The following is a 24,575-nucleotide window of genomic DNA, read 5'->3' on the forward strand; positions in this document are numbered from 1 at the left end:
CCTCCACCTCCTGAGTTCAAGTGATTCTCCTCCTTCAGCCTCCTGAGTAGCTGTGATAACAAGCACGTGCCACCATGCCCACCTAATTTTTGTATTTTTAGTAGAGACAAGGTTTCATCATGTTGGTCAGGTTGGGCTGGAACTCCTGACCTCAACTGATCCACCTGCCTCGACCTCCTAAAATGCTGGGATTACAGATGTGAGCCACTGTGCCCAGCTGAGACAGTGACCCTCACAGGGTCTCAGCACATTTAGGCAGAGATTGGGGGATGGCGGATGGAGCTGCTGAGTGACAGGCACCCTCTGAGAGGGCAATCAAAAAACATCAACTATATATAGGGACTCTTTCTCCCTTCAAGAGTTACAATTAAACTTTTCAGAAATCAAGATCAAGGCTATAGATGATAAAAATTTTATTCCTAAAGGAATTTATAGACAAGAAATTGATTGAACCTTATAATAACCCATGATGGTTCATGAGTAACATATGTTCATATGATTATACCATGTTTTTAAATATGGGGAAATAAAGCACAGAGTAGGTGAAAGTGAATTTTGGGACATCAAAATGTGATGACAAAAATCAGCTAGGCTTGTTCTTGAATCCCTCAAACTGTAACTTTTGGCTGAACAAATCAATTAAGATATAGCTAATACAGCTGCAGAGCTTGGAAAAGTTACAGTTGCTTTGTTAAAGTATATTGAGTTGGAGTAAAAAGTTCCATTTGAGAAGATTTCAAAACCCTTCAATGGCAGCCCAATCATTCTGAAACTGAATTAAATGTAAATTGTGAATTATCTGCATACGTTTATAGTCTATTCATTTTAATATACATACTGTGGTTGTGTACTTTAAGAAGATAAAGAGATGATTCCTGAGGCATCATTACTGCATGGCAGAGAGACAAACTTGAAAACAAGTAATTATAATAATGCAAGTGTTAAACTGAAGATACAGAGAAGGAATACACATATTCCACAGCCACTGGTTCCCTTTGGGAACATCAGGAAAAAAACAGAAGAGGCAAGTTTTGAGTTGGGTCTGGAAGAATGGAACTTTAGCAGGCAGAAAAGGAGAAGAAAATTCCAAGTAGTAGGAAAAACACAGTTAAAGTCATAGAGGCAAGAAAATATAAGAGACTAGAAAACCATAGTTCATTGTGGCCAGGGTGCCCAGAACGCACAGGAGAAGACAGAAAACAGATTGAGTGTTTATGCAGCAATGAGGTTGGAAAGGACCTGGCTGCCCTCTAAGGAGAAGTTTCTATTTTATAGCAGCAGGAATCTAATAGAGACGTTACACGAAGGAATGACAAGATAATCGCTCTATTTTAGAAGATTAACTCTGGTAACAGGAGCGGGGATGGCTGGGGGTGTGAACTGAAGCTGACGCTGTGTAAGAAGAGAATTTACAAGCCCAGTCAAAGAATGAGGAAGAGGACCCAGGTCAGGGAAGACACAAGACAGGCGATGAGAATAAAGGCTGCTTCAGAGGTGAACACTGTAGAATTGGGGGCACCAAGTGGCTGGAGGCAGGTGAGAAGAAAAGGAAGATGTAAGGACAAAAATGAAGGATGATGCCTAGTTTCTGATTTTGAGCTCTGTCTGGCTTTTTTTGTGGGGAAGGGATGGAGATTAATGAACTGTCTTTGGGCATGTTTAGTTTCAGGTAGTTGGAAATACAGGCTTGCAGTTCAGAAAACAACTTACAGCTGCAGATAAACATTAAAGAATTATCAACATTTGAGGTAGTGGCAAGTGAATGATGTTTTTATAGAATTATCATGTAGTTAAGAAGAAAATAGTTTTAAGTATTGGACCATGGGCCAGCATTTAAGATAAAGTTAAGGAAAAAAAAAAAAAGAGAGATTTAAGAAAAAGACACACAGAAAGTCATGCCACTGAGATTTTACTATGAGTCCCAGGAAAAGGTTTTAAGATGAGTGTGTATCAATGTCCCCTAGGCATAACAAGGATTAAAAAGAGAAGAGTTCAGATGACAATTAGGAAGGCACTGGTAAACTTTGAGCAGTTTAATTAGAGTGGTGGAGAGTTGGAGACGAGACAGAGTCCTTGAACTGATAAACAAAAAAAATCTGAGTGTTTGGTAGTGAAAGTAAAGGAAGGGTCAAAAGAAAGGTTTTGTTGTTGTTGTTGTTGTCGTTATGGTTTCTTTGATAGAATGGGGAAAGATAATGGTTAATTGGGGTAACCCAGCAGTAGACATTGGCAGGGCAGTTAAACCGGCAGGACAAAGGAAGGAGAGTATGGATTAGACTTTAATAAAAGTTTCTTAGGGAAGAGGGGAAGAAGGAAAAAAAGAATGAGTTGAGAAAATACACATTAAATTCTTTACATTGTGCTTCTGAGACAGAGCTATATTTAGCACCCATAGTAAACACACTCTGATAAGAATCCTGGTATGTTGCTGACTCTCAGCACTCTGCTTATTGTTATGAAAATAAAAATGATTTCCATGTCATTCTGTCAGACTGTCTTTTGGAAAAAACAAACGACATCAAAAATAAAAAGTCATTCAGTCCGAAAGCAAGAGAAAAGGCACCTGAGTAAAAGTAACTTTCTTCTTCCACCTACAAAACCAGAACTTGAAGACACAAATCTCAGGTGTACTGAAATAATTTTTTTTTGTGCCTGGATATAACTGCTTAAGGGGTCACAGAGACTTCAGTACACGCTCTGGGACAAACAGAGATTATTCACAAATGATGATCCAAACATATTCTAGGCATTCAATTGAATAAGGCCCAGGATCACCCCCAGAATTTTTCTCTGGGCGCCAAAGAATCCTACATGCTGAGTAAGACCCTAGGCGAGACCAGAGCTCCCTGCACCGTTTGAATTAGGTGGTTTCCATCTTGCACCTATGGGGAAGAGTTGGAGCCAACCCAGTCTTTATGATTAAGCAGGAAAAACAACATTTTCCATAAGAATGTAATCTTCTGCATGGTTGGTCACCAGTTATTTGTTGGACATCCATTTGGTTTCCGCCAAGTTAGCTAATTGTTCTGCTAAATCATCTTTAAAAGATGACTTGCCTTCTCGAGTTGTTAATACTTGTGAAATTCTTTTCCCAAATGACTGAGAATTGAAAGACATAGATTATTTTAACACACACATACACAAAAATTCCCAAACATATAGTGTGTTGAAAGCTAGTCTGTTGCAAAGAAACTTGAGTTCTAGGCCCGGATCCAGGGGTGGAGATGACTGTAACATTCCACCAAGAACTTCACTCTTGGCTTTCACCTCGAAATTAAAAATCCCCAGTCAAGTCAGATATATGAAGTATTGCACTCTAACATGAGGAGGAACTGAAGAAAAGGGAGGATGTTTTCATAAAGATTTAGTAAGGAAGTTAGAAGGAATTATGTGGGAAAGAAGGAAAAAGAGTAATTGTGATATTATTACAATACATGCCTGGGCCAGGTACAGAATATGATGGGTCCGTGTTTCACTCCATACAGCCCTGCTATCATGATGACATTATGAAGTAATTTCCTATATACTATAATCTGTTTTGGAAATGCTTTCTACCAGGTGTCTCTTATGGAACATACAGGAAGAAAAAAAGAGTTGACCTATTAAATTACTCTTGCTGTTCAAATATTTGAAGTACTAATTCATCACTCATGACATTCAATTTATATTTTAACGTCATTATAAATTTAACAGGGTTGAATCTTTTCAAAATAACAAAGAAAGTGCCTTTTGAAAGGAAAGACGATAGGAACGTTGAAGAGGTTCTTGTGGGATCACTCTCAAAAGCCATCAAAGCATCCGAATCTCTCTCTTGGCTGTATAATAAATATTCACAGGAAATGAGCGCCAAGTATGTATGGAGAAATGCCTTGGCATTTGCTGTATGAATATGGATGATGGGAATATAGCAAAATATTAGAGAAATTAAATCAAAGCTCAAAGATAGTTCTAAGGTGTTTACTGGGTCTCACTTGATGAAATGACTCTATGGGGATTTATCACCAATCTGTGAAGTGAAAAATAATCTTAATGACGAGAGGAAGCTTACCTATATTATGCCTAGGACAAGAAGAGGTTTTTAATTCCCCTTTAACAATGCAGTGTTAGCAGGTTTTCATCCATTATCACTTTGTTAGAATATCTTTGCTAAAACCCAACTATTTTATGGGCTCCTCTGACACCTCACAAGAATCCAAGGGAGGAAATGAAGCCAATGAATGTAATCTACAGGTGAAATTTGCAGAGCAAATCCAGGAAGAAAAGTAATGATGCTTCTTGGCATTGTATCATTTTATAACCTCACCTTTTAGAGAAGGTATTGAGAGATTATACTGATTAGTCCAGATTTTTATTTTACATATTTGTTCATGGAAAGGCTTATTTTAACAGAAGTTATATCAAGGTGTCATACCTAGTACCATCATCATCATCATCAAAAATTTGACTGAATAAACCTAAGTACACCCACACTTCTGTATGTATAGTCTTACATATGAAAGTAATATTTATTTATTCACCAAAAAGTGTAAAGAGAGGTTAAAACAGGATGGGATGAAGCAGTGTACCAAGGTAAGGAAAAGCTTTTCCAAGCAACTGAATTTAGCCCTTGGAGCCTGAAAGTTAAGTGGAATTAGGCAAAGTGTGGTGGTTGTGGGAAAATTCAGGCAGAGGACATAGCTAGTGCAAAGGCTCTAAGGCTGCAAAGGATGCAAACTATGCAGGCATGGTGCAAGGAGGCCTTTGTGCAGGAAGCAAAGGGAGATAAGGCTGGGGTGACCCACGGCCTCCTTCTTCAAGGGCACTGGATAGACTCCTGGGAAGCAAAAAGTGACTGAGTTAAATTTGCATCTCAAAAAGACTCTTCTGACTACAGTATGTGGCAAGATAATTGGGTGAAGCAATAGTCCAGGTGGAAAGCTTTATTACAGTCAAAACAAAAAAGGATGAAGACTTGGATTGGGGTAGTACTTAGTGAAGAGGCATAAAAGAAGACTGAAGTCAAAATGACAGGACTTGGGGATGGGTGGGCCATAGAAAGAAGGTGTCAAAATGATTGTCACAGTAGGTAATTAGTCATTGATTGACAGAAAATGGTAATCACTGAACTAGGCTTTTTATCTTCATTCTGTTCTATTTAGGTTCATTCTATGCAAAGTATTTAGTGCTTACCAGATGCAAAGTACAGCTAGGAATTCTAATGGATAGCAATATAAAATAAATGGATACAAGGTTATATAATCTCTGCCTTTTATAGGCTTATATTCAAATACCGAGAATGCTTTCCATTTCCAGTAAACAGAATGAGAAATTATATACCCAGATACATATATATAGACACAAAAATAAACAGATGTATACACATGTATGTCTATATATATTTGCATCATATACACATCTAAATTAAGGCTGCGTTGCCAGGGGACTGAGGAGGATAAATAGTGCAGAGGTCAGAAAAAGTAACTGAAAAGTTGTGTGGGATGGTATTCTTCTTATAAGAAATTCAAATATTTTCAAAAATGATTGTCTTATACATCCGCCTTATTACAGAAGAAATGTATGACGTTGGCTCTGTTTATCAGGGCCAGAAGAAGAAATTAGGCAATAGTATTTAGCAGTATTAACAATTTTTAATCCATGATATCAGTCATGACACTACGATCCTGACAGTAATCTTATTAATAGTAATGATAAATAATAATCATTAGTATGTAGCAATTTTTAAAAGTCACACAAGCAGAAAAACATAAACATAGATTTGATTTTAATGTTGTTTGAACATTGCCTTTTAGCATTTTTCTTTGAATTCTAAACTCATAATTTTATCATAAAACTGTCTTTACAGCAGACAATATGATTAATTAGTAATTCTATTAAATATTTGCCAAATGGAGGGTACTACTTCTAGTTTTGCCAGGGTGTCTTGCTGGTCAGAAGTGCTTTGCCTAATAAACTCAACATGCATGTTGATGCTAAGAGTCTAACTGAACACACAGGACAATCGCAAATCTGTGAATTATTAAGCCTCCTTTCACCTCAATTTCCTCCCTCATAGGATGGTCTTTGCTTATCTCAGTTTTGTGTGTATTCCTTTTGATTGCTTGTTAATGTCTCCTATTTATAGTGATATTATGTAACAGTATTATCTAATCTCCAAAATAGTATATAATTGTCATGTACCATTGCTGTAATTATGGTGCAGATGTTGGAATATGCTTGGAATCACTAAAAGTGAATTTACCATAAGCTAAGGAAGCTTACTCTTCAGGGCCTCTGACTTGCAAGAGCCTCTTTAATTTCTTATTACCTAAATTTGTAAGTTTAATTTTGTAGTATTTTTCTTTTAAAAGATTACCCAAATTTTATGAGCTTCAGTTCCAGAAAACTCATCTGGCCTTGTTTTTCATATTGTATTGTCATATTTAATTTGTTTTCATGCCTTTCTCACAATATTTTAGGTTCATGAGATCAGAGACAGTACTTTATTTCTGTTTCTCTACTGCCTAGCTTATTTATTATTTATTTATTTATTTACTGTTATGAGACAGGGTCTCACCATCACCCAGGCTGGAGTGCAGTGGCACATTTATGGCTCACTGCAGCCTCAACCTCCCAGGGCTCAGGTGATCCTCCCACCTCAGCCTCCCAGTAGCTGGGACTACAGGGGAGCACCACTACACCTGGCTAATTTTCGTATCTTTTTTTTTTTTCTTTTTTTGTAGAGACAGGATTTCCTCATGTTGCCCAGGCTGGTCTTGAACTCCTGGGCTCAAGCAATCCACTCATCTCAGCCTCCGAAAGTGTAAGAATTACAGGCATGAGCCACCACGCCCGGCCTGTCTATCACTTAGTTCAGTAAATGCTTGGTGAATGAATGCATTTAGTGGTTGGTTTTGAAGTTGACTCTGCTGAGTGAGATTTTCTTTGCATTCATGCGTCTTCATTAATGTCAACTTTGTTGCAAAGTTTTTAAAAAAGTAATCTTTGTTTAAATTATCTTAAGTTACTTGATTTAAAAGTGACTATTTGCAGAATTCTAAAGTCCCATTACTGTCAATATGCATAATATTTTGCCAAAAATGCAATTTGTCTTGTTAGTCTTCTTTAATTTTTCCATGTTTTAAAAATTTTCTTGGAGTACTTCCCAAATGGGATTTACTGAGAGGATATATTCAGCCAGCTTGGTAGATTCTAAGAGTGCTTCTAAAAGTTAAGTCTAGCCAAGGAAAAATGTAGTGGCACACGATTGCGTTTCTCTTACGCTGTCATTTAATGTGAGATCTAAATTTTGCATTTCTTTAATGCCCAAGGTGTTTGTTTTTTAAAATCTCTACTCTTTTTATCAGGAGTTATGTTGACAAGTTACCTGGGAGCTGATATACCCTATATAATACATGATCTAAGACCTGAACAATACACAAATTAATAAAATTAAATCATTAAGATATGTCATCATTTCTAAATTATACAATTGGGGTTGTTTTTTTTTAAAGTAAAAATATTCTTCCTCCTTTCTCCATCCCTTGTTCTGGTCAGTTTCAAGGTTTTTTACAAATGCAGAAGAAATTCATTTGCTACTCCTGACCACAGAGATGAATAATTTAAGGACAATATCAAATTCTTGATAAATCTCAAAAATGTTTTAACATTTAACATGTCCAAGAAATGGACATTTATTTGGTTAATCTTTTAGCTGGTCATAAATAATTGTAATAAAACCCCTTAAAATTAACATTAAATAACATAAAGACCTAACAATATATTAGAAAAAAACCATTTTGGACTGAGCCATGAATTTCCTGAGAATTCAGCTACAAGTGATAACTAAAATGTAACTCCAGAATCTGGATATGGTTCCAAAAAGGATTGTTGTCATGCAATTGCCATTTCATCATCTTTCCGTAAAGTCCCTTCAATATTTATCATTGCAATTTTTGTCCTGTCTTTTCCCCTCTATCACATCAAACCAAGGAAAAACAATTATTAAATGCTCACTTACACTCACCTCCCTCCCTTCATATTCATTCATTCCTCAGCCCTAAAATTCCTGTAGGAATCCTGCTTTTATGTTTTATCTTAAAGTCACCATAGTATCTGTAATCTCTTTTGTAGTCATGTATGCTTAATTTTGGAAGACTGTCAACTACCTCTTCAGGTTCATTCAAATGAAAATGTATCACAAAATCATAGGCTCTTCCCCTATCTCACTGAAAAATTACTCTAAAAATGACCAGTAAGCTGTTTTGTTGAAGCAAAACATCCAGACCCTAATCAAAAGTAGCAGAATTACAATATTTTCATAGAAATGGATTTTGAGGTTTTTTTAATTGGGGAAAATCTTATTTTTTAAAAAAAATCCCAGAATACATCTTTGCTTTCAGTCCTTCAATTCTAACATAATGACATGTGTGAGAATATGTGGTAGTGTATACTAAGCCCTTATGCTCTCTCACATCCTTGGGACAAAATATCTGTTTTGAAAGGACTTCTCTGAATTTTGCTATTTCCTGCTTACTGAGCAGTGGCCCCCTCCTGGGAAAACAGAGTTATTTCAGCCAGGGTTCAGACTCCATCTTGCATACGTCTCTGTGGAATATTAATAGTGCTACTGAGATATATTCATCATCTTTTCTCTGCTTTTGCTGTCTTTATAGCCCAGTGAAATTTATATTTGGTGTTTGTAGGAAGGCTATCAGAAGCTATTTGGACATCAAACTTTTAAACTATAAATAATGATGGCAAGACTGCTAGGATATCTTTTCACAGTTAAACCCATTCAACAGAGTTTTGTTCTTATGACAGTGCAAATTAAACTAGAATAAAATTGGTGTGATTTTAGGACAGTTTTAAAGTGAACATATTTCCCTCCCTCCCTTCCCATCTACATATCAAGGAGACACTCCAGACTTCACTTTTATTTAAATTGTGGCCATTAGAAAATACCGTGAGAAGGCTATGTGTAGGTAATGGTTCAGTTAGCATTGACCCCAGAAAATGGAAAACCAAGAGCAAGTCACTTTTAAAGTGAAGCAATAGATTTTGAATATGGATTGTTCCAACTCACCACTTCCCGACCACAACACAAGAGTATTTCACTGTAAATTAAGAGTCAAAGTTAGCCACAGCTGTGGTATAACTCTGAGAATGTTTTCTCTACATGTAGACAATTCTGGATCCTTACGTGGTGCGCGTTACCCTGGTCTTTAACTTTTGTCCTTTGCAGCTGAGGGGTCAATGCCTTCTCATTTCACTGCTCTTTAGAATTCTCCACCAGAGGGAGGACAAGGGAAGGAGTAGGTTTCACGCGCAGTTCTGAGTAAAGTTTGAATCCGAGAAACCCCACATTCACGAATTAAGGATCTCCAGTTCTGTGTCTTTATTCTACCCCTCCCTGCCTGCTTTTCCACTCGGCAGAACTGAGTGACTTTCAGCGACTGCAGTAATTTTAATTATTCTCAGTCGTTCTCCGAACTGTGTTTTTTTATCAGTTCCTCTGAAAATTAAGTTGTAGTAAGAGACGTAGTTTAAGGACACCCCCTTAGAAGAGGCCAGGTTATTTTTTAAGAAAAAGCTGAAGATTTCTAACAGACACTTACTAAACACACACACACACACCACACACACACACACACACACACACACACGGCGCAGACCGAGCGGGGAGCGCAGCCTAGCATCTTTAAGGTTCGCTTAGCCCTTCCTGTGCACCTGGAAGGAAGTCTTATCTTAAACTCTCTTCCACCTAGAGTTTATTTTCGCCTACGTGCGATAGGGCTTTTGCACTTAAGTGAGTTAAGGAATGAACCCCGAACTCTTCTGGGAAAGCCACCAACGTTTCCCCAGCACCCCTCCCAGGGTTCCTGACCACAGAGCCTCTGCTTGGGGCACAGGTGTGGGAGTTGCAAACTTTTCTCTGCGCCGTCTTTCTCCGCGTGGAAGGGGACGGAGCAGCCCTCCCAAGCGCTGCCTGGCTGCGGAGGGGAGCGGGCAGCGAGAGCCTCGGGTCTCCGCCTGGGTTCCCGGGTCTCCGGGGCGCTCGCCTCGGTCTCCGTGCAGCGTCCAGCGACCCCTGTCGGGGGTTCCCGGCAGCCGCGCCGCCGCCCCCCGCCCGGCCAGCGCGGGAGGAAAAGGGGCTGCGCCCGGGAGGGCCGAGCCCAGGCTCCTCCCGGTGGCGTGTCCGCGCCTCGGGGTGGGGGTGTGGTGGGGAAGAGGGAGGGGGCGAGGCCAGGGGAGGGTGCGAAGGAGGCGCCTGCCTCCAACCTGCGGGCGGGAGGTGGGTGGCTGCGGGGCAATTGAAAAAGAGCCGGCGAGGAGTTCCCCGAAACTTGTGGAACTCCGGGCTCGCGCGGAGGCCAGGAGCTGAGCGGCGGCGGCTGCCCGGACGATGGGAGCGTGAGGAGGACAGTGATAACCTCTCCCCGATCGGGTTGCGAGGGCGCCGGGCAGAGGCCAGGACGCGAGCCGCCAGCGGCGGGACCCATCGACGACTTCCCGGGGCGACAGGAGCAGCCCCGAGAGCCAGGGCGAGCGCCCGTTCCAGGTGGCCGAGACCGCCCGCCGCGTCCGCGCCGCGCTCCCTGCAGGCAAGGGGAGACGCCCCCGCGCAGCGCGAGCGCCTCAGCGCGGCCGTTCGCTCTCCCCCCTCGAGGGACAAACTTTTCCCAAACCCGATCCGAGCCCTTGGACCAAACTCGCCTGCGCCGAGAGCCGTCCGCGTAGAGCGCTCCGTCTCCGGCGACATGTCCGAGCGCAAAGAAGGCAGAGGCAAAGGGAAGGGCAAGAAGAAGGAGCGAGGCTCCGGCAAGAAGCCGGAGTCCGCGGCGGGCAGCCAGAGCCCAGGTGGGTGCGCAGCGCGGCCCGGGCCCCGCGATCCTCCTCCTGCTCCTCCTACTCCTCCTCCTCCTCGGATGCCGTGGCCTCTCCCTCCCCCTCTCCCTCTCCAGTCCGCTTCGCTCTGCGCTCTGAGCGCCCGTGGAGTCGCGCGGTGCTTCGCCTCCTCGGGGCCGCCGCTCACCTGGGCGCCGAGTCCTACCGGGCGCCTACGCCCAGAGCGCAGGGCAAGGGACAGCGGTCCCGGCCGCACCCTGCCAGGGTCCCGGGAGCGCTGCGCTCCCTGGCACGGCCCCTCCCCAGCGCCTTAGTGGCTGAGCCCAGCCCGGGAGTGGGACCTGGGGTATAGGAGTCGAGGCTGCGTGCGCGCGTGCCCCGCGCCAGAAGCGCTTTGCACGAGGGCCGTGTGCCCTCTAGCGGGAAACGCTGGAACGGGCCGCCTGGAGGGAGAGCCGGTCCCTTCGGTGTGCCTGGCAGCGCAGAAGTGGGTGGTCGAGCAAGAGGCCGCGTGGGAAGTTAGCTTCGGCGTTTTGGGGCAGAGGGCAAGCGATGTAGAGCGCGCGCCGGTTCATCTTGATTCAGTCCTGTGCTATGGAGACTCAGAGCAGCGGCAGGGATTCCTAAAGGTCAGCGAAGCAGATGAAATCTAGTCCAGTGCCAGGAATCAGCTCTGCCCTAAACAAGTTCTACAAACTTTTGGCTTAACAGTTCTATGTTTCAAGACCTCTGTGATAAATATGGTTAATTTACTTTCCCGAGAGATGTCAGAAAACAACCGTTTATCTGAATTTTTGAACCCAATTGTTTGCTGGTTATCTATATAAAAAAATGGCAATTGAAGCTTTCTAGAAACAAATCTTGTATTTCATCATCAGAACACGAGCATGAATGAAAGCTTTACCTTAGATGTACCTAGGAATCGCTGATGCTTTAGACATTACCTTGGACAAAAGAGGCATGTCGAATAAATACTTGTTTATGAGTGATTGGTAGCTGATAAAAGAGGGGAGGAAGGAGATGGGGGAGAATTTACTTATTTTTTGCCTCTGCAGTTCCCAATTATTAATTGATCCAGATGCCTTAAGTCGCTTCGAGTGTACCCCCAACACACATTTCATGAAGCACTTCTGAAGAATTAACTCAATAGTACTTGATAATACTTTGGCTACAGTAATACTGGAGAAGTATTTGTCCCTTGCTGGAAGAAAACAAACCACATTTGCTTGGTCCTCTTACTGGTATCACTGATAGCATTTCAGAACCTGGGTTATTGGCAGAGACCTTCAGCAGAGTTTTGAGCAAAACAGAAATTGAACAGAGAGTAATTGTTTCACCACTGGCCATTCTTGTGCTTGCTTCTTTAGTAAGATCCTGCTGATCATATTCACTTCAATTACTGATAATTGCCGCTCATGAGGATGTATTGAATTTTTCCTTATTTTCGCCCTATATTTTGGGGAGATACCATAGCACTTTATTCAACAAGATAGGAAATTGGGGGGCTGGATTAGTTACCTCCCTGCGTGACTTTGTCTACTGTCCTTTCTAAGGTCATCATAGTAAATTACGGAGATTTCAGACCTAGCTCAAATCGTTGTAAAGAGTTATTTTGGGGGCTCTTGTCACTGTTTGTGGTTGTGTTCTCCTGTCTCCCTGCTCATTGCCTTCAGAAGTTTCTGTGGTCCTCCGTAGATGGTCTAATGAATTAAGAAGGGGCCAGTGGTCTGAAGTAGCATCCTGTTCAGGTAATAGGTATGCATTTTGTCAAGGGCTCCCAGCAGCAGTACCGTAACACAGAAACTTGACAAGTTCAGTGGGGGAGGGGTTTAGGAGGCAGGCATTCTGTGCCCTCCAGATCTCATCTACTAGGTAGGCAGTTGTCTTGTGATTAGCTACGCTCTCTTGACACAGAGCACGAGAGTTTCCTTCCTTGGTGGCTCTCATCTGCTTTCCAGTGGCACAGCAGTGATTCCCTCTAAACCAGCTAAGTCAGTATCTTTAAGTGATATTTGCTTAACTGTCTTCCCTGAAAAATTGGAGTGAATTTGGCTGTAGGTTAGTTTTTAGTGTGTTTGTCTCTGTTTTCCACCAGATTATAATCTTTTTTGGGGAGGGACTTTTTACCCCCTTCAAAGCATCTTGTGCTTTTTAAACCAGATAAGAATATGTATTCTTTATTTGATTCAAAAGGAATGGTCAACAACTTGAAATCAGCTCTATATAGAAGCACATGGCATTAAATACAATGCTTCAGAATCAGTGTTTCTTTCCTTCTTTGTCATTTTCCTTATAATGGTAAGTGCCAGTGTGGTTTTCCTTGTCTCAGGAGAATTCATACCTGATGACCATAATGGTTTGTGAGAAAAACCCACACTCTAGGTTTCAGGCATTCTCAAAGGAACCACCTATAGATGCCATAACTCTAGTATTCACACTTGCCACGCCAGCCCAAATTAGGACTTACTTAGGAGGACAAGTGTCTCTTGTATTGCTCCCATCTTAGTGCCTGTCAGTTCCAAGTTTCACTCCTTTCTTAAAACAGCCACTGCAACTGTCTGTCCTTGATGATACGTATACAATAGCCAAGCCTCTCTTCGGCTGTTTTAACATTGCCTCATGACAGTCAGGGGAGAGATAATGGGGTGGGATCTCAGCCACTCAGCCCCGCTGTGTGCTATATCGTACGCATAGGCATAAACACATCTGTTGGAGGGAAATTTTCAGGGGGAAAAGGCTTCTTTAACTTTCACATGGCATGAGTGACTGATACGCGATACATACATGGCTGTTTCAGAGCATCCGCATTTTTATACAATTAACTAAATGTTGAATTGCACACTGTTGGGGCTGCAGATGTTCAACAGAATTATCTGTTCCATAATAATAGCTCTAATAGGTCCCAAGCCCTTGGAGTCATTGATTCCTTTCCTTTGCTCAAAAATAAGCAAGCTAAGAATAGTCTTGGGTGCTGTATCACTGATCCATGTACCAAGGGCCCTGTAACAGCCTGGGTCTCCTTGGTGTGCTGGACCTCCCATATCCAGCCTCTTCATACTGATTCAGCTCAACAGACTTTTTCTCTTGAAGCCTGAATTACAAAACCAGAGCTTTTTTTTTTTTTTTTTTTTTTTTTTTTTTTTTTTTTTTTTTTTTTTTTTATGGAGTCTTGCTGTCGCCAGGCTGGAGTGCAGTGGGTGCAATCTCGGCTCACTGCAACCTCTGCCTCCTGGGTTCAAGTGACTCCCCTGCCTCAGACTCTTGAGTAGCTGGGACTACAGGTATGCGCCACCATGCCCAGCTAATTTTTGTATTTTTAGTAGAGACGGGGTTTCACCATGTTGGCCAGGATGGTGTCAATCTCTTGACCTCGTGATCCACGCGCCTCGGCCCCCGCGAAGTGCTGGGATTACGGGCATGAGCCACGGCGCTTGGCCGCTTTTTTTTTTTTTTTTTTTTTTAATTTTTGGCCAATTGGTATTTGACTCTAAGCTTCCTTTGTGATTCTCTATTTGTTGATATATTGTTCTTACTCTGCACCTCTGCACGGAATTCTATCTTTTTTCTTTTTCCTCTTAAATAACCTGGAAAAAATTCACTATCATGCCTAGCCAGATTCTAGAACTATCCTGTCTCCCTTCACTCCTGTTAGGAGGGGCATTTGTGAGTCTAGGTGATGGAAACATTGAGAAACTTAGTATCCCAAATGGGTAGAAGCAGGCTGTGTGTTTCCCCAATGACATCACCCACCTGTTTCCCTCACTAAGTGGCTCTGCAGGCTGAAGTGCTTGTAAACATTCTTGGGTATAAAGTACCCTGACCCTAACAGGGCAGCCTGTGTTTACAGAACAAGAGGAATGCCCAGTGATCTGTTTCAACCTGGTTACTTGTAACTACCTAGGCTATGTAATTATTAAAAACATTAAAGATTATTCACAGAATGAAATAGGACTTATTTTGCAGAATTAAAATAGCAGGAAGAGTGGAAGAAAGTTGTATATTCAGACATGAATACTTCTCATACCCATGAAATGGTCAGATAATACTAATGAAAAAGAGGAGAAAAAAATATATATGGAACCAAAAAATATTAGACAAACATGTGAACACTGAATACCTACTACATGCCAGGCGCTGTGCTGGACACTTTTATGTTTATTAATGAGGGAACTGCTCTTTATTGAATTCTTACCATGTTCCAGGCAGTAAAACAGATGTATATTGTGTATTTTGTCATCTGTCCTTTCGAAAATAAGAAAATTCCTCGCTATTAGGCAGCAAGATGCCAGATGGCCTAGTCCTTAGCTCTTCAGCCAGATTGCCTGGGTTTAAATCCTAATTAGGCTGTTCCTTAAATATGTAGTCATGGGAAAGTTACTTAATCTTTCTGTGCCTACATTTCCTTTTTCTGTAATATGGGGATAATAATAGTATTATTATTATCGTGAGGGTTTCATGAAGCTTAAAGGAAATAATCCATGAAAAGCACTCTGAACATCAACCAACATGTAATAAGGGCCCAGTAATATTAGCTGTCTTTATAAAACTACTTAAGAAATGAATTATCTGTGTCTTTGCAAAGATATTTGATATAATTTCCAAAATTTACCTTTTATGGTAAAAAAATATCCAAAGCTGACCTCAGATTACAGTGGGTATAAATATTAATACGTACTACCTGTAAAACTAGAGAAAAGTGGATAAGAGTGTCAAATTCCAAAACTGCATATATATATTATGAAAACAGTACTGAACTCAATCTAAATATTGAAAGTAGAGTGAGGTGCAACATAATTTTATCTCTGGCAGAAAAATGTTGAGGTTTCAAGCTATGAGAAGATTTTGAAACATGACTCTTTTTTCTGGCAACACTTAAGAGTTGATGCTTAAACCTCACTTTATTGTATAGAATACATAATCTTCTGAGACTCATATAAATTGCAGCAATTGAAAAACAAAAGTGTGCACCAACCTGCCCCTCACAGTCTTTTTATCGAGCATAACAATATATTGCCAGCAATGTTCATAGAATTGAGTGCAGGTGTTTCTAAATATAAACAAAATAAGGAATATATTAAATCCACGTTTCTAGTTTTTTATTTCCTCCTCAGCCTTTCTAGAATGGCTATAGGTGGTGTTTAAAGTTCTGGAAGTGTGATAGATTCTTACCAAATCAATGTTCTGTTAGCATTCTCCAGGTAACAAGTTAAATTCGATTTGAACAGTACTGATAGTTTATCATCATTCTGTTATGATAGATGAAAACAAACCAAATGCCAGTATTTTGGGTGAATCACTTTATTTGCTCAAAGACGCGAATGAGTGAACTTCTGGTAGTTTAGTTAACCCTGGAGCTCTCCCTCTTGACAAATAGAAAAAACAATAAATTAGATCAGATAGTATTAGCTTGAAAACGGATTTCTTTTACCAGATAAAAAATATGCCACTAAGGTACATACAATGAAGTTTTCTTGAAGAAATGAGTGGTATTTTGGATTCCTCCTAATTTTGTGCATGTCTGCACTTGTGTGTGTCCTTGCATATGTTTTAATGGGTTAAAAAAAAAGCGAGCTACCAAAATACCAATAGATGTCAGTGTTTGTCGCTTTAGAAAAAGTGAGGTATTAGAAAAAAAGAAGAAATGGACAGCTTTATTTATTTTTGGTTTTACTAAGCATAAAGCTGGCTGCTACTTTTCAACAATTGACTAATAATTCACTGTATATAACCCTGTTTACAAAAGTACATTTTATTAAGGAAAATATTCCATGTTCTCATCTCTTTCTTCTAAATATTTTTTCAAAAGCCTCTGCAGTAAATTCCCAAAAGAATCCAGAATGTAGGCAGAAAATATGTTAATTTTTTTAAATTAGGAAACAAAATTATTTGAGAATGTCGTTAACACGTTAGATTTCCTTTGCATTTTTAAACTAGAAATTAGATACGCACTTTGTTATGTCGCCCTGATTATGACTGATAAAGTGCATTTTTCAGTCCAAGTCAAGTGAGATCTGTGGAGTTCTGGGTCTGCATAGGGCAGAGATGATCAGAATTCTCTTCATTCTTCCTGTGCCCCGTGTCACCTTTTTCTGGCCTCCAGAGGGTGCTCCAGGAGCATCACACTGCTATTCCCCAAAGACTGACTTCTTTTTTCTTCTCTCTCTCTCTCTCTCTTTTTTTTTTTTTTAAGTTACTGTAGTATTCTGGGCAATCTACTGGAAGAAGAGAGTCCCGATTCCATACATATTAGCTGCCTCAACTAGAGTTTGTTTTCCAGCTGGACCACATAGCCCTAATTCATTAAGTATTCTAAATTAGAATATTCTAAAACATTATTCTGATAATGTTGATGCAGTGGTCAGCTTGCAAGGGGACATCTGTCAGATTAATTCCCTCTAGGAATTTCCCCCAAGAGAATCAAGCATCTTTAAATACCTTCCAATCACCCCTTACAACAGCTCCCTCCCACTGAAGTGCACATGGTACCCACAAAGAGATTTAGTGCTATTTAAGAGTTTCACTCTGGCATTGGAAAACTATATGTGAAAGCATCAAAATTGGACAACAGATCTTTACTAACACATTTGTTTTCATCTCTTCCTGTCGCTCTGTTTCCTCAACCTGGGGGCAACAAATGTTTAGGAGCCCCACTTTGATTGAGTGCACATTTTTGAACACAGGTTTGAGTGACTAATTCTTGTGGATCGTGGGCTGATATTTTAATATGGTCACACAGGCCTTGTTATTTATGGTTTACCTGCTTATGTTAATTCCACCCTGTACTTGTTATCTTTGACATGAGTTACTCTCAGGACATTACTCCCCTCTCCTTTTTAAAGTGCAGTATTGTTCCCATTGTTTCTTGGTTTCTTGCTCCAAGAAATCTGTCGTTGATGGGAATAGCCTTTGACTGCCACAGTGCCCCAAACCTTTCATTCCACAGCTTCCATGGGCAGGGAGCTGCCTTCTTTGGGCAGCTGTAGAGTTTTAATTTCAATGATTTGAGAGTCACAGAATGTTTTATTAGATTGAATCATATGAAATTGTCAGTTTTGTAGGTCATACCTGGCTGAATATTGTCCATGTCATATAGTTTAATATTTGGACTGTGAAAAAGTAATTTGACTTTACTTATTCTTTACATATTCTTTAAATAATAATGACAACTTTGAAAAAAAATTATATATATTTTTGATAGTTAAATAGGATTGAAGTAATACATAAAAGAAATCTGAGCTAGGGATAATTGAAGCAGTAACATTTTTTACAACCAATAAATCAGCTCAAATGATATCCGTATTAAATGAATTTAGCATAAAATTACAATGACAGAGCAACTAGCATTTTCCCTTGGCGAGAAAAGTAGTAAGTTTCCACCATAAAATCTGACTCATTTTTATTTGACCTATTAGCAAATAGTTATTGCACCTTATCTTAACCACCGTTATTTCTACAGAGAGATTACAGAGCAATGAGTAGGAAATATGGAAGACTGCTGAATAATCCTGGCTTTAGTTATGGAGTAATATGAAAAAAGAAAAAGAAAGCCTTTTGCTCACTTTCACAATACTATATCAATGCAAGCTTTTTAGTAGTTTTAATGTATGAATTTTATCATCAGGTGAAAATGCATCTCATTATTAGATGGCCTATTTTATAAATGAAGTTCAAATTTCGATATAGCCATTTTTTAAAACTGTATATGTTTATAACTCATCTCTTTGTTACATATAATCTCCCAATTTTAGAGACTTACGTTGCATTTTTAAAGGATAGCACAGTCTCCTTAGTGATCCCACAGGGAATCTAAAACTAGCCTTTACAAGGAGATGTCAAAATTCTAATTTGCAATGATATTTTTGTCAGAACAAACAACGTGTTATTACGTATAGTAAGTTAACACAATTTTTCATTTGTGTATCAAGTAGGCATTGGTTTTTGTTTTTTTGTTTTTTTGAGACTAAGTCTTGCTCTGTCTCCCAGGCTGGAGTGCAGTGGCGCGATCTCGGCTCACTGCAAGCTCCCCCCACTGGGTTCATGCCATTCTCCTGCCTCAGCCTCCCAAGTAGCTGGGACTACAGGCGCCGCCACCATACCCAGCTAATTTTTTTTGTATTTTTAGTAGAGACGGGGTTTCACCGTGTTAGCCAGGATGGTCTCGATCTCCTGACCTTGTGATCCGCCCACCTCGGCCTCCCAAAGTGCTGGGATTACAGGCATGAGCCACCGCGCCCAGCAAGTAGGCATTGTTTTTGTGTGTACGTATCAAACCTGTTTTTATATGTTTTGGTATTTTATCTCTTTTCAGCCAACAGGGTGAAATGGAAGTACAGTATTGGGATTATGCACAACATTTTATTGTTTAAAATTATAGTATTCCTTTTCCATTCTGTAGTTTCAATTGTTTAAAAATAAGTAAAAAAAGAGAGGGTTCTGTCTTGAAGCCCATGAGATGGTAGATTTTTAGAAACCGTTATAATAGCAGTCATATTGAAACTTATTGTCATCTATTTCTGGGAGAAATATTGAAGGCTGGTATATTGTCCCCAGAAGGATTAGATGAAATGCAGAAAATAGATGATGATTATAATTTGTTTTAGTGAGGTCACCTTGCTGTAGAGTTGGAACCCTCCTGGGGGATTGCTCATGCATCATCCATTTTGGGAAAGAGTAATACTTACAGGCATTATGGAAATGAGCGGGTGGGTTTGTCAAGAGGAAACCAATAATTTGAATACTGAGTTGAATGGAAAATGAAATACATGATTTTCCATATATTAAATTGAATAGAAATGGGAGACTTATGTCTTGAGGGTTTTTCTTTTCTTTTTTTTGAAACATGTTGATGATATTGTGTGTTCCCAAGTGCCCTCAACCTGACAGGAAGGAGAAATGTCAATAGAAATAGTTACTTATTATATTTTGATATTTAGAAAAGAACAGTGGAGTTTTAAATGTTGTGCATATCATTTATTCCCCATCCAAAAGCATAGCGATCCACTTAAAAGAAGGCAGAAAAAACAAGGACCACTATCATTGTCCAGGAATCAACAGAAGCTAAGGGAGAGTGTAGAGTATAGTCCCTGTGGCCTCTACAGAGTCTTCGCCCTCTCAGACTGAATCCACACAAGGCCTCCTTGACTGAAAGAGCCTCTACATTGTGTGGCGTGGGGAAATGTGATTACTTGCAATATGCTACTGATTACAGAATAAATATTATGCATTCAGTTTTCACTAAACTTAAAAAGCCCAGTGAAAACCCCAGTTCGGCATGTGGTGAATGTGATTATGCTGTGTCAGGTGAAGACATGTTTCAGTGCTTCCCTTTACTTTCCATTAAAGTATGCTGATTTCCTTCTCCCTTATGAAGTAGAAAAAGGAAGGACACAACCATCCTGCTGCTCTGCCCTGAGTGCACCAGTATAGGAATAAAACTCTACAACCCGAGGGTGGTTGCAGCCATCTAACAGGGACCTGCATTTGGACATGCATGTTTGGGAGAGCTGCAAAGTGGCTGTGCCTTTGATATCACAGGATTCTATGAAAGAGGCAACCAAAGAAGATCCGAGGCTCTTCTTGTCATTTTAGATACGTAATTTCATAAAGTTACTCTTGACCTTAAGGCGGATGCCCATTTGGGATTTGAGTCTGTGCATTTCATCCACAGCTGGATGGCATAGTTGCTGAGTAATCCTTTTGCTCTTCAGCAATGTAAATTACAGCTGTGGCTGGGCACGTGGCTCATGCCTGTAATCCCAATACCTTGGGAAGCCAAGATGGGAGATCTCTTGAACTCAGGGATTCAAGAGCAGCCTGGGCAACACAGGAGTCCTCGTCTCTACTAAAAATCCAAAATATTAGCCGGGCATGGTGGCATGTGCCTGTGGTCCAGCTATTAAGGAGGGTGAGATGGGAGGATCACTTGAGCCCAGGAAGTTGAGGCTGTGGTGAGCAATTATGATCACACCACTGCACTCCAGTCTAGGTGACAGTGTAAGACTTGTCTCAGCAAAAAAAAAAAAAAAAAAAAAGTTACAGCCGCATCAAAAGAACAATTTATTCACCCCCCAAATTGTCTTGGAGTTTTCCCATTAATTTACAGAGAGAAATAACCCTTTGGAAAATTCACAGCGTTTTGCTTGTACTAGTATGTCATCTCACTCTAAAATGTAAAAAAAAAAACAAAAAAAAAAAACCACTACTCAGACCTTATAAGAATCTGGTTTTTGATTATGAATACAGCAATTCTTTGTTGAAAACTCCCTTGACAAATTAAGCCAATGGTGGACATTCTACTAATTGTCATATTTTATGGTATATTTGTAACTAAAAGCCACTTCTTTGGGTAATGACTGATAGTTTCACGGAAGAAGTCATTCTTTTTCTGGTCACTCTAGAAAATAAGAAATGGGAAATGATTGCATGTGATATACATACACATGGTTCTAAGTACTAAATTTGCAGATTGCCTGAAAATGTTCTTATATACTTTCTATGGATACAGGCTTTCTCTTCAATTAGATTCAAAAAGTATCAATACATAATTATACTTTAAATTGACTACAGCTACCTCTTAAATGGTCAGATAGGTTTTCTTTTTAAAGGATTACTTTTGTGATTACTAGCCGCCTGAAATGGTATTTCAAGGCCATACATGATGCCTCATACTTGTAATCCCAGCACTGTGGGGGGCTGAGGTGGGAGGATCGCTTGAGCTCAAGAGTTCAAGACCAGCCTGGGCAACATGGCAAAAACCTGTCTCTACAAAAAATACAAAAAAAAAAAAAATTAGCCAGGCATGGTGGGATGCACCTGTAGTCCCAGCTACTTGGGAGGCTGAGGCAGGAGGATCACTTGAGCCCTCAGATGTTGCAGTGAGCTGGAATCGTGACACCGCACTCCAGCCTGGGTGACAGAGTGAGACCCTGTGTCAAAATAAAATAAAATAAGATATAAATGAAATAGTATTTTCAAGACTTGGTATAAATGCATAGCTGTTAAGCTGTAAGGACATCAATAAATGTTCATAAATAAATAGGTAACTTTCTACATTCTATCACCTTATTTTCTATAATACAGAAAATATACTTTAAATATTTTATTTATCTGAGTCCTTTTTTTGTTTTTGCTTTTTTTTTTGTTTGCAAGACCAAAGTCAGAACAAGTTCAAATCTATTTTGAGCATTTTATTTTGGCACTCATGTATTTTAATTTAAAAAAAAAAACAAACCATAGTCCTCAGCCAGAAGAATTTTTTGCTGAGTGGTCATAAATGCAGAGTTTAGCATTTCACATCTCTAGAATGTAAAAGCCACAAAGTCATATCTGTCTTTTATGTTGTCATATCACCAGGGGCCATCATGGTGCTGAGAACATAGTCTTCGTTTTGAAGAATTTATTCAGTAACTGACTGAATGAGGAAGTATGGCTAGTTTGCTTAAGACATTGAGTTGTAGGAGTTGATGGGTAGCAGTTTAATTATTATGCTACTATCAGTCAATAAGAAAGTATGAGTGCAATTCAGCAGTATCAGTGATGCATGGATTTGTTCCTAAATTGTTATTTTTGTGGTTGAAATTTGCACCATTTATTTTGAAGCTCTCTATGTAAGTCATAATCCGTGCTTAAGTATTCAGACTAATGAATTGGAGTTAGAGGTTTGCTCAGTCCACAATTCTTGCTACCATTAAAATATTTTGTTACATTTGCTTTTGAGTACGTAGAAGCAACTAAGAAATGAATTAAGATGCTGCAGTTTAAGAAGTTAATCTTTGTAAATTACCGTGGCCATTGCCTGGCACCTAATATTTGCTATGTTAAGAGTTTGTTATATGAATAAACAACCACTGTTCCTAGTAGGTAATGAAAGTAATCTTAAACAGTATTAGTACTGCCTAAAAAGTAAGGTCTTAAATATAACTACAGTAGTCCTGGGAAAACTCATAGAGTGTTAGAACTGAAAAGGTTGTCTTAGAGGTCATCTGCTCGAATCTCATCTTTTTAGATGAGGAAAACCACAAGGTACAAACAACAAGGGCATCAATCCTAGCGCTAGAACCCGGATCTCCAGATTTCAGGGTAAGGATTTTAATTATTATCGTGCTATACTTTCAGTCTCAAGATGGCACTGTATATGAATTCAGCTTCACTTTTATAGTGCTTTGGGTGTTATTATGCTTCCAGATAAGAGAGATGTATTTCTATGCCATTGAGGAACAGCTTAGAGTACCTATGATTCATAGGAATTTGAAGGCTGTAAATCACCAAATCTTTATATCTTTTTGTTCCTTGTTGCAGTATCTTGTACCCAAGTAGCTTCAATAAATTTTGACTGACAAGATGACCATAAAATAAGTAGTCCTAATGTCATAACATGGAAAAGGAGGGTAATGGGTGTGTGTGTGAATGTGAATTATTATAGTATAGTAATGAGCTGCCTCAGCGCTCTGAAACTTTTTGAGCGCCAATGCCTTTATGCAGGAAACCCTGAAAACAAGCAAGAGATCTTTGTGGGCTCTCTGTAAATGATGTGCATCATTACAAAAAAGGGTCCCCAGTGCTTGTCCCTTGACAGCTGCTCTGAGACCACTGAGTCACTCGCTTGCATCTGTGAGCCACTGACCAGTCACTGATTGCAGTGACAGTTTATCACTAACAACCTGAATTATCTTTGACCCAGAGACCCAGGGGTCAAAGGCCTCCTAGTCCATTATTAAATTTCCAGGGCAGTAGTTCAGTTTGCATTAGGGGATTTATTTATATTTATTTATTTAGGGTTTTTTGCGGGGGCGGGGGGTGGAGGAGCTTGGGGGAATGAGACCTGCAGTAATTTTCCCCACATTATAAGATTATTTAGTCCTTTATTTGTAGGATTTGGCATCCTAAAAGAAAGGGAGACTCAAAGTATTATGGTTCTGGTCGGGGCCTCACATGGGTGTCCTAAAGATTTCTGGGACCCATTTATGGGAAGAATGCCGCTCTACAGATTGTAGCAGGGAGGAGCTTTGCCCTCAGGAAGACACAGATCCTTTGAAGGTGGTAGAGACTCCTAAAGTCTGCTGATTCATACCCAGCTGGCCCCATTAACAAGAGAATTAAAGAGTGGCTAGAAAGGGCCTGAAGAGTTCACTGGGGGCCCATCGAAAAAGGTGGGGGTACAGACAACTGCTGATTCCCAGCCAGTCATGGATTTTACTTTATTTTGAGACAGGTGTCGTTTGGTTGCCCAGGTTGGAGTGCAATAGTGTGATCATAGCTCACTGTAGCCTGGGACTCCTGGGCTCTAGTGATCCTCCCACCTTAACCTCCCAAGTAGCTGGGACTACAGGCATATACCACCATGCTCGGTTATTTTTTTTTATTTTGTAGAGATGGGGTCTTGCTGTGCTGCCCAAGCTGGTCTAGAACTCCTGGACTCAAGCAGTCCTTCCACCTCGGCCTCCCAAAGTGCTGGGATTATAGGCATGAGCCACTGTGCCTGGCTCGCCAGTGATGGATTGCAAGTCTCTTCTGGGTTGTAATGAGGAAGCATGCCTGGGCCAGACTGAGAGGGCTGAAGGATGACAGCATGGTTTCGGTGTGTGAGTGTGCATGTATGTACGTGTGTGTGTGTGTGTGGGTAAGTGTGTGAGCCTGTAAAAGTGTATCATGAGTAGTTGTCTCTTGGGAGGAGAGGGAATCAGGAACCTTGGCCAAATAACACCATGTACTGGCATGGAAAGGCACTGTTCTGGGCAGCGGTCAAGAAGACA

At 40.3% G+C, this 24,575-nt stretch overlaps 1 protein-coding gene across 4 annotated transcripts in view; it reads left to right on the forward strand.

Moving 5' to 3' along the window:
- Positions 1 to 24,575, forward strand: part of NRG1 (neuregulin 1) — a 1,126,614-nt gene that overhangs the window by 888,283 nt on the left and 213,756 nt on the right. For 2 of the 4 annotated variants that reach the window (XM_003269550.3, XM_003269557.3), the window contains exon 1: positions 10,325 to 10,836. The exons of 1 other annotated variant lie outside the window; for it this stretch is intronic. In XM_003269550.3, the coding sequence (XP_003269598.1) occupies positions 10,737 to 10,836 (100 nt within the window). In that variant the 5' untranslated portion in view covers positions 10,325 to 10,736. Of the gene's footprint in view, positions 1 to 10,280; positions 10,837 to 24,575 lie in introns of those variants that run through there. One more of the 4 variants, XM_003269551.3, reaches the window with a different exon arrangement.

This window comes from Nomascus leucogenys, chromosome 8 (genome assembly GCF_006542625.1).
Source record: "Nomascus leucogenys isolate Asia chromosome 8, Asia_NLE_v1, whole genome shotgun sequence".
Taxonomy (NCBI): domain Eukaryota; kingdom Metazoa; phylum Chordata; class Mammalia; order Primates; family Hylobatidae; genus Nomascus; species Nomascus leucogenys.